At 37.3% G+C, this 11,140-nt stretch overlaps 1 protein-coding gene across 2 annotated transcripts; it reads left to right on the forward strand.

Annotated features, from left to right (window-relative positions):
* The first annotated feature begins 8,748 nt into the window (after positions 1–8,748).
* LOC101307287 (non-functional NADPH-dependent codeinone reductase 2-like) lies at positions 8,749–10,359 on the forward strand. 2 transcript variants are annotated; one of them, XM_004295109.1, is made up of 4 exons: positions 8,756–9,114; positions 9,198–9,441; positions 9,548–9,727; positions 9,858–10,359. In XM_004295109.1, the coding sequence occupies exons 1-4, from the start codon at positions 8,783–8,785 to the stop codon at positions 10,080–10,082; spliced, it is 981 nt and encodes a 326-aa protein (XP_004295157.1). In that variant the 5' UTR covers positions 8,756–8,782; the 3' UTR covers positions 10,083–10,359. The 2 variants fall into 2 exon arrangements, with proteins under 2 accessions (XP_004295158.1, XP_004295157.1); XM_004295110.1 differs by having other exon boundaries at positions 8,749–9,114; positions 9,183–9,441; positions 9,548–10,020.
* The last annotated feature ends 781 nt before the right edge of the window (positions 10,360–11,140 follow it).

The raw sequence follows: 11,140 nt of genomic DNA on the forward strand, positions 1-11,140 counted from the left end.
ATGATGGCTCTTGATTGTGTTGATATCCTCTCTTTGGACTACGAATGCCACTGCTACTGCCACCAGCAGCATAATAACCTGTATGGCTAAGGACAGACGGATCAAAACTGGCATATCTTATTGGAATTGATTCAGGAACAGTTGAAGCACAATGATCAGCATAAGACAGTATATCAGGTATAGCAGAAGATGAAAATGAGTTCAAAGATGCGGTGAAAACAAAGAGGAATATGAGAGGCTTTGGCACTGTGTACCACATATTTACAGAGGTGGTAGCAGAAAACTTATACTCCCTGGACATAGTTATACTTTCTATCTTCCCTCCTTTAATATAAGAATGATAAACGTTGTCTCAACTCTCAACTCTGATATTCTAACCCCTCCCCTATGTTTTGTTGGTTATGCATTTAGCATTGTCCTCATTAATCCGTATTGGCTAAAGGGATAAACTACATTTCAAATTAGCTTTTGTTTTGTCTGTCATCAACTCATCTGTAAAATGGCTTCTCTACCAACTAAAACAAACAAAACCAATGACTGTGAAAACAAAGCTCGATTTTTCTTTTTCTTTTTTGGCATTAAGGCAGATTACAAAGAGAAAATAACAATAGTTTCTATCAATATTGACTACATTTCTTCTGTTTGAATTTTTGGTTCAGTGTAACTATTGTGTGAATGATCATATAATCACCAAATTACAACAACCAATTGCTGCAAGAAACCAAAAATTTAAACAATTTGATTCCTTAATATTAAACAAAAGCTATATATACCTCAAGTTATGTAAATTGCTCTTCGTTCATACAAAGAGAATGTAAATAACCAATTTGAGACTAATAACCAAATCAATAACCAACGTTTCACAGAAGAATTCGGCTCACTAACCTCTATTGTGGAAAAGAACACTATAGTTATGCTTCAGTTACTTTAGGAGCGTTCTCGTATGCACCAGGAAGCCACCATTGTTTATACTGTAATTACTATTACTATCGATCAGTACTATCCATTAAGATTGCTCCAAAGTAAAACATTAGAGGTACTGGTTGGAATTAGAGCATTAACCCACATGAAAAGTTGCAATGCCCTGAAAACACATGCTGGTGTGATGGATATTAGAACCAAAGTGATCTCCACCTCTGATTTAGGATGCAACCACAGCTGCGACCTTGCACCTTGCTCATACTTGTCAACAAAGTTGAAAAGTGTAATCTATTTGATTAGAAGTACTTGTATGCCAACTGAAGTATAAAAGTGTAACTCATTTGATTGTACCTGTGTATTGCATATGGTGTATAAAGTGCTAATATGTTTACTATGAGTTCATAGAGCCTGCCTTCTTTCTTCCGGGAACACAACAATCACTTCTGAAGGACAGACACCATTTTTCTAGCACTAAAATAAAATAGACATCAAAAGGGAATGCGTGAAAGCTTGCAGTGTGGACATCAAAGACAGACAACAATAAATGGCAAAGGCTGACATTTTATTTTCGGACTGAAAACACCTAAATGCACAAAATAAGAAATAACGAAACAAAATAGCAGCAAACAGTGGAGTAGAACAATTTCAAATGAAGTCTCCATACTGACAGAGCATCCACTGATGTGGAATGATCAGAAATGGAGTTATTTGACAAGAAAATATAGGCAATTAGGCTTCAAGAACTTTCAGGACCTTCTCATATGCACCCAACTCTCTCAACTTCTTAGGAAGAAAGCAACGGCCCCCAAACTTCTGCTGTAAGAAGATGATAACACAAAACAGTAGAGGTCCTATAGGAATAATGACATCCCAATCAGTACAGTAAAAACCAGTCCCAGGTCTTGCAAAAACGTATGGTTCTTCCAAGACAAAATCAGTGTTGCCAGTCCTGTAAAGATCATATGCATGTGGTAGGACTCGAACAAGAGTTGTTCTAATGTAGAATCCAACTGACAGAGCTTTTCCCTTTGAGTTGCAGACCATGTTGAGTAAAATTTGAGGAAACAGAAAGGTATCCAACGATAAACCAGCATAAGCACCATAGCTGCTTGAACCCAAAATGGGATGCCCTTGAGGACCTGATTTCATCAGAAGCGCCATAGCAGCTAGAACTCCTAGGGCATATACTGATAAAGCCTTCTTCTCCACATCCCAAAGCTCCTTAAAGGTTCCATTTGCAGACCTTGCTGACCAAGTTTGATGCAAAAGGAGGAAATGTAACAAGAAAGCTAACATTGTTATTACTGATATTACCATCAGAGTTCCCAGATCAGTTTGAAGCCATCCATCACTTCCTATGAACGCGTGTTGGTAGTCGGGGTCATAGGTGAAGATGGCTTCAAAGGAATACATAACATGAATCATGTAGCTAAGGATTAGAATTAGCAACATCAAGATTGAAATGGAGGGGATCACACCAGGACGTTCCTTCACATGGAAGAGTTGTAATCCCCCAGAGAGGCATGCAATTATGGCGGATATAAGAACCAAGGCAATTTCTACCTCCAACCTCTCATGGGATTAATCTGCCTCAGCCATATACGCGTGAGGTGAAGACAAATCCAAACGCTCAAAATAAAGAGGATCAGGCTTGTTCCGTGTGCTTTCAATGCTTCCCATGATATAACCTGAGATCTTTCTCCTTGAATTTGCTGGAGGCAACTGAAAATTGAGTAGAATCTCAGTCTACAGAATCCTTTGTCGGCTGTTGAATTATCGGGCCTAGATTTCGACAGCCTACCATGCACAAGCTTCCTTCTGTAACATTATAGACCCCTTCAGCAGATATCATATCCGTAATTGATAGATTACTCAAGTTGATAAATACGAGGAAGCTCATATTGTAGGAGGTGCTGTGGTCATATGCATCTTCAACTGTATATGTTCCAGGTCTGTACAGCTGATCTCCAACAGAAAGAGGTAAAGAAGAGCCCCATTCCACCTCCCTTTTGGATTTTCTAGAAAACATATGTAATCTCATGTCATCAAAAAATGGATTTGGATATATCTCAGTGTTGTAATCAACAGTGATCTTCTCTCTGGGGCACAACTTGGTTACCTTCTCAATTTGGGTATCCTCATATTTCTGATGAAAGTTGAACACTTCCATCATAAGGCATAAGACTACCAAATGTAATCTTTTCGAAGTAACCAAACTCTGCCGTAGCTTTGTTGCTCCAAATGTATCCTGCAGCGTTTCTGGTATCTCCAATCGTCCATATTCCAGGAAAGGTCAAGCTGATGCTTGTTGAGCAATCACCCACTCTAGAATTGTTGATTGAATCTATCGCATCCAAGAAATGACAAGCAACAACTTGTAACTGATTTTTCTATGCATTCCATGACCCCTCCCCAACCAAAGTTGCATTGGGATTGAAAGTCATCATATACCAGTGTTTTCTCCAGTCTGCGAATTCTATCAGAACTCTCAACCTTCGGTTATCTTCCGAGCACTCAATACCCCCTAGTGCCACAAAGCTAGGGAAAATTCCAGAACCAGAAAGTGGTGTACTGCAATTATATGCAGAAAGGCAATGGCTCGGATATTGGAGATAAAATATTGGTACTACTCCTGAAATTACAGAACAAAATTTATCCATTTGTAAAGAACCTGCAGGAACACCACTTTCACCGGGAGACCTGTTACCATCAGATTCATTTGAAACCAAAGTGTACTGGTAGTTCATACGAGGAAGCAGCATAATAGAGATTGGTTCAAAATAACTTTCTGACTCGTCAAGCTCTCCAAGGTTCTATTTATCAAACTTGTAACACTAGTGAAATTCAAGAGATTCTGCAACTTGAAAAGAGCAGGAACATCGTTGATCAGATCACCTTGCGTCGAGTAAATAGAACCTGATCCAACCATGCAAAGCCTTCCAGATAGTTCTGACCAGAATCCACTGAGTGCAAATCTTATTTGAGTTTGGGGCAGCTGATTTGCGACATTTCCCATGTGGTCAGTGTCTGGTTGAAATTGAAGGCTTCCCTGAACCATGAACAAGTCTTGTACATCAGTTTCTTTAACACTCCAGGCATTGAACTCGATAAGATTTGGGGGCATGTGATTAGGTAGATATGATGGTTTTGGACTACGAATTCCATTGCCGCTGCCACCACCAGCATAGTAACCTGTATGGCTACGGACAGAGGGATCAAAACTGGCATATCTTGTTGGGGTAGATACAGGAACAGTTGAAGCACAATGATCAGTATAAGAGAGTTTATGATGTGTAGCAGAGGATAAAACTAAGTTCAAAGAAAATGTGGTGAAAACAAAAAGGAATATGAGAGGCTTTGGGAGTTTGTACCACATGTTTAAAGAGGTGATAGCAGAAAACTTATACTTCCTGAAGAAGTTATAGTTTCTTTCCTTATTTATAATGGAAATGGATGAAGTACAGTAACAAGAACAAAATGCAATGCCATGTCAAATTACAGTGATACTAGTATTTAACATTGTCTGTACTCTAATAATTTGATCCCTCTCCCGATATTCCACTTAGCATTGTTGGTAATTTCGTATTATACCGTTTCATTACAAGACTATTGATTAAAAAAAGATGAACTATATTTCAATGTTAAAGAAATAAAAAAAAAAGAAAAAGTAAAACAGTCAAAACCTAGACCTAGACTCTGAAAACAAAGCTAAATATTGTTTTTTTAATGCGTAAAAGGGATAAAGATGATTGCGTTGTAGGAAAGAAATATATTGGACCTCTCATAACCAAAGAAAACAACAAAAGCCAAGACTGAGAATACAAAGATCTACTTTTGGTCTTTTCCCTAAAATGGATAATTCTGCAGAGAAAAAGTAAAGGAAACAATTCAGGGAAATAATAATTGCACTCAGAAACAAATATATTCTCAAGGCGATAACCAACATTGCATATTCCACTCTCTCTGGCCAAAGGCTATTGACAACATCAATGTATATCTACCTGCAGGGTAGTCATAACTATGTTGAGGAAATTAATAAAGCATACCTGTATCAAAGATATTCCTCTGGAAAAGAACAATCCCAGATAATATTGCCAAGAACAAGCTAGAAGCCAATGAGACAGATGCTAAGAACAAGTCATAGAATTTAAAAAAGGTTAGAAAGTTGACCTCAATCCGATACCATTCTGCTAACTTCTAATGCATTCTACTGCCATAGAACTATACACAAGGAAAGAACTTTTGTGATCTTGGGCCACATGATTGGCTTATTACCGACATAATCAAAGAGAATTGATCTTACAAACACCATAAGACAGAAAACTAACTTCATGTTCACTATATAGCATTTACAATAGTTGATTCGGAAAGAGGTGCCAAACCTTGGGTCATACCAAATTTAAAAGAGAAAGATACATAGAGAAAATAACCTTTTAATGAAAATGAATCAATCCAAAATTCAGATAGAAATAGGCTATTGTCATGTTCGGTATCAACATTAAATTTCATTAAGGAGTTCTATAAATCTTCAATGTAATGCATACCAATTCAATAAACTGGAAGACATAAACTACATCAATTTGTGTATTTATATAAAGGGGTAAATACGAAATCACTTCAGAGACATAAATTTGATTTACTTTGCTAATAAAAGGGAAAAGCCTGCATTTTGAAGAGAAAAAAAGAAGACTAAGAACTATCCAGACCTTTGTATCAGGAATTCAGGATTTAAGCACTACTTAGCCTCAGCAACAGGATATGATACAAATTTCTGACCAAAAGCCTAGATGCTTAGCATAAGAAAGAAAATAACTGAAGCATATAATGACAGAGCATCCACAAGCATACAATGACAGAACATCCACGTGTAATGAATTACCAGAAGTGGAGTATTATTCGACAAAACCCTTAGGTGGTTACTGGTTAGGCTTCAATTACTTTTGGAATTTTCTCATATGCACTCAACTCTCTCAAGCTTTCAGGAAGAAAACAACGACCACCATACTTTTGCTGCAAGAAAATGATGACCGCAAACACTAGACCTCCAATAGGAATTATGGCATCCCAAGTAGTGGAGTAAAAACCAACAGAAGGAATTGCATAGATGAACGGCTCTGCCAAGACCCAACCAGAGATGTGAATCCTGTAAAGATCATATGCATGTGGCAGGACTCCAACAAAAGTTGTTCCAGAATAAAATGAAACTGGCAGAGATTTTTACTTCAATTTTCTACTTCAGCTGTATTTCGTTGCTTATATGATTAACTATTACAGTTTAAAAAATTATGAAAGTAAAAACAATACAACTAAAAATCACAAATACCAATTGCAGCAAGAAAACAAAAGAGCAATCAATTAATGAACTGACCATGATATTGGAATGCTAACAGAAGATCAGCAGCTATAGTCTGGTTATCCTAATGAGAATGTAAACGACACAATGAGATGAATGTAGATGCATACCGTAGGAGACATTACCTTGTACAGCAGTGTGAAAGCACTGCATATCTGGGTACTTGGCGTCGTGTATATAGATATTTTATAATACCTCCACCAATGTATGTACTGTCATTTTATAATTGTTTGTATACTATTGTTTCTTCAAGTTGAATTGAAAGTGAACCATAAGAAAGTGTTACAAATTACATCGTTTATTTGACTTCCAAATAAAGATTTGCTAACCCAAGAACACTGAAACAAACTGGTGAATGTTTGTATTTTGGTTATTTGGTAACTTGTCATTTTAGGAACAGACAAAACCCAAGATCGCAAAAACAAAGATGAATTTCGTATTTTGGTTATTAGGTAACTTGTCATTTTAGGAACAGACAACCCAAGATTGCGAAACAAGGATGAATTTTGTATTTAGCCTGAAAGCGATATAGAAGAAGGGTAAATTGCAGGAAAAAAACATGGGGAAACAACGAATGCACTCCGAACCATGTTCTTACACTTATGTCACAAAGCGCATGAAATTACATGTGGAGGTGAATATCCAGAAAGAGAAACAAGTATCACAAAAGAAAAAGGGTATGGCCTAATTTTCTTGTTCAAGTTTTCTATTCCGGTGGGAAAAATGATGAAATCAAACACCATGAAGCCATCAATTCCAGGAAGAAAAATAAACATTCAATCACCTTGATCTTAAAAAATGCTAACAGAATGAGAGTCTAAATAACACTAAGCAACTAATGGGCAACATTGCATGTGCAACTTGATCAAATTTAGAGGCTTTCATCTCAACACCCATATAAAACTTGAATCAAGATACTGCCTGATCCTGAAAGCATTAAACTAATGACAATGAGTAACAGTAATTGAAATAAAAGCATAATTGTGTGAAAGATTTTAAGAGAGAAACCAAGAAAGCCCAAAAATTTAATCAGCAAGAAAAAGCTGAGCCTTCTAGTTTTGCTTCGCTCTGTAGGCTGCGGTTCCAGGAGTGTAGAATATTGTGAACTTCGGCGTTCCAAATTTCTTATTCGCTTTATGGGTTGGTTTTTCCATTTTTTCGTTTCATACATTGGCCCTTTTTATTTATTTTTATTAAAAATCAAGAATGAGATCCAGCTGGAACATAACTAGACAGACTTAGCCGTTAAAAAAAAAAAAAAAAGAAAGTAAGGTAAAGTAAATGCTTGTGACACTCTGTAGTTTACACCTAAAATCAGTTTTGTCCCTCATTTTTTTTTTAAAACTGGTATACCCCTATACTTTGAATTCTCGACTGATTTACCATTTTCTCAGCTGGTTATGACTGTGACATGCTTATTAACAATGCTTGTGAGAGCTTCAATGGCTGGGTTTTGAGAGCAAGGTCTAAGCCCCCTATATATTACTATGCTAGAAGAGATAAGAGTGAAGGGTTATTTAGACTGTTAATGAGCATGTCACAGTCATAATCAGCTGGAAAAAGGGCAAATCAGTCGAGAATTCAAAGTATAGGGGTATACCAGTTTTAAAAAAAAGTGAGGGACAAAACTGATTTTAGGTGTAAACTACAGGGTGTCATAAGTATTTACTCCAAAAAAAAAAAAACTAAGACAGACTTGCAATGACTCCGCTGTACGTGGACCTAGAGAGAGAGAGAGAGAGCAACAAAATCAAATGATCTTACATGCAATGGATGACGCATCCCAAATTAAACATGGAACGCAACATATTTGAATCATTCAACCTTGCATCTCTCCCACCCAAATTAAAAATGGAAAGCAACATATTTGAATCATTCAACCTTGAACTCGAATCATTCATTTAGATCTCTTAATCTTATCCAAGTCGGATCTGGGTGTGGCCTTCTTTGACTTGTGTGATGGGTTATTTTTAACTTTTGAATTCTTGTGAGTACGTTTTTCACAGATTAAGAAGAAGAGAAGAAAAAACTAGATTAATTAAAGGAAACTCGGCATTTTAGACTTCATAAACAAATAATAAATCTGATTTGCTCTCTTTTCTATTAAATAATAATTAATTAGCTTAATTAAGTTTTACTATACATGTGTTCCTTTCCCTATGACTATTAATATATGCTGGTTGAAAATTTTGAATCACATGATCATAATCATGCATGTTATCTTTAATATTATAGAAAATTATAGTATACCATATGGTATAACATGTCTCATAAAATATATGAAGCTATTATTGATCGAAAATAAAAAAAACAACTAAATGACCATATAATGACTATTTACCCATTCAAAAGCCTCTATGTACCATATAATTTATACAATTAGACACATTTGTAATAGACATGTCATACCATATGATATAGTAGCCAAACCCCTATATTATATGTTGGAAGTCCTCGATAGTAGTTGCAAAACTTGGAGTAGTCTGGTGTAGAGACCGAGATCCAAAAATGGGAACAAGATTGGCAAGAGTGGAAGGTGTTTCATCATCATCAACTGGCAAAACAATCAAGATTCCTGTTCTGGGTTTAGGAACTGCAGCATATCCTTTTGTTGCCTCTCAAACAGCCAAAGAAGCCATTCTGAATGCAATCCAAGTTGGCTACAGACATTTTGATACCGCTGCTGTTTACCAGACGGAGCCAGTTCTCGGTGAAGCCATCGCCGAAGCTCTTTCGCTTGGCCTCGTCGAATCCCGGGATGAGCTTTTCGTTACTTCCAAGCTTTGGTGCCCCGATGCACATCCTCACCTTGTCCTCCCTGCCATTCACAAAACGCTCAAGTAACTCATCCATCCATTCATTTGATTTTATAGCCTTAGCTGTATCTTTTGGATTAATATATGTCTAGCTATATTCCCTGCAGGAATCTTGGATTAGAATACCTAGATTTGTATCTCATTCACTATCCGGTGAGTTTGGAGCCAGGAAGCTATGACATACCAGTTAGGAAAGAGCATCTTCTTCCTATGGACTTGAAGTCTGTGTGGGAAGCAATGGAAGAGTGCCAGAAGCTAGGCCTCACCAAGTCCATAGGAATCAGCAATTTCACATGCAAAAAGATCGATATGTTGCTTGCCACTGCAAAAATCCCTCCTGCAGTCAACCAAGTAATATTAAGTAGTTTGATTTACGTCTCAGCTGGTTTATTCTTTGGTTAATTAGATAACTGCATGTATGCTTAAATTGGTTACATAAATTTTGGAATCAATTAAGGTGGAGATGAACCCGCTATGGCAGCAGAAAAGGCTGAGAGAGTTTTGTGAAAGAAAAGGTATAATCATCACTGCCTACTCTCCGTTGGGAGCAAGAGGGACACCGTGGGGATCAAATGGAGTGATGGAATGTGAGACTCTCAAACAGATTGCTGAAGCAAAAGGAAAAACTCTTGCTCAGGTACATATACGAGATCAAATTCAGTAGTACATGCTACCTAAGTTTCTGATACCATCATTCAAACCGATTAAGTCCCTCGTTTTAATCGTAACTTTGGCTTAAATTTTTTCATGGGGATCTTGATCATCAGGTTTGTCTGAGATGGGCATATGAGCAAGGGGTGAGTGTGGTGGTGAAGAGCTTTAACAAGGAGAGGATCAAAGAAAATATGGATATATTTGATTGGGAGCTGCTGCCTGAGGAACTGGACAAGATCGATCTGATTCCACAAAAGAGAGGATGCCTCTCAACCGACTTCGTTTCAGAACATCATGGCCCTTTCAAGTCTCTTGAAGAGCTTTGGGATGGAGAGTAAGTGATCGATATTATAGTCTCAGTCAATTACAATATATTGATCAAACCGTGATCGATCGAGATTCATTAATCCTCAATACAGTTGTCGTTAGTACTTGTTTTTTCTAATCAGATCCAACTTTTGTTCGATAATGCTCGAAGCAATAAGTATGTCAACATTATATAGATGTATATGTTTATCTTTTGTTTATATTGATGCGAGTGACTGTTAATGCATCTAATTGTAGTCATTTTATAATGCTGGTGATATTATACGCTCCTAGTTAAAAAGTTATTCCAAATTTGATTGGCCGTTAATATCTGACTTTCCGCACAAGCAACCTAAAATATCCAAAATAACAAGGCGAATAACAACTTCTTCAGTATTCTAGCAGCTAACAACCTCATTATTCGTGAATTACATGTTCTCGTCCTACATCATTTCTATTGTTCTAACTGATAAATCTTTTGTTTTTGACAATATACTGATCAATTAAACTTGTAACACCTTCTAAAAAAAACTTATATATATATATATATATCAGGCCAGATATGGAGCGGACGTCCGTACTGGGCTTAAAGTGCGGATGTCCCTCCGTTCGTCACCATCCGGTGCCGGCAACGGCGCTCCTCCACCCAAGTGGACACCAGAGGGGTCCCTGACCACTTTTCTTTCCCGGCGAGATCAATGTGAAGGTCTGAGCAGCAACCTCCACCCAAAACTTCAGACAAGGTCGATTTCGCCGGAAAACTGGAATTCGGCAGACTCGCCGGGAAGGGAAAGTGGTAGGGGATGCCTCTGGTGTCCGCTTAGGTGGAGGCGCACCGTCGTCAGCGCCGGACGGTGGAGAACGAAGGGACGTCCTCACTTTAAGGATTACTTTAAGGATTAATGACAGTGCGGACGTCCACTTCATATATATCGTTTTGATGTATATATATATATATATATATATATATATTAATAACTATTATACAATATACTATTTCCGTCGGGGTGGTGCTGTTCACTTGCTACAGTTGTTTCATTGTTTATAAGAAACAGTATTGGGCCTTTGTGTTGGTATTTTTTTTTCACTC

The sequence above is a fragment of the Fragaria vesca genome, linkage group LG3 (genome assembly GCF_000184155.1).
Source record: "Fragaria vesca subsp. vesca linkage group LG3, FraVesHawaii_1.0, whole genome shotgun sequence".
Taxonomy (NCBI): Eukaryota; Viridiplantae; Streptophyta; class Magnoliopsida; order Rosales; family Rosaceae; genus Fragaria; species Fragaria vesca.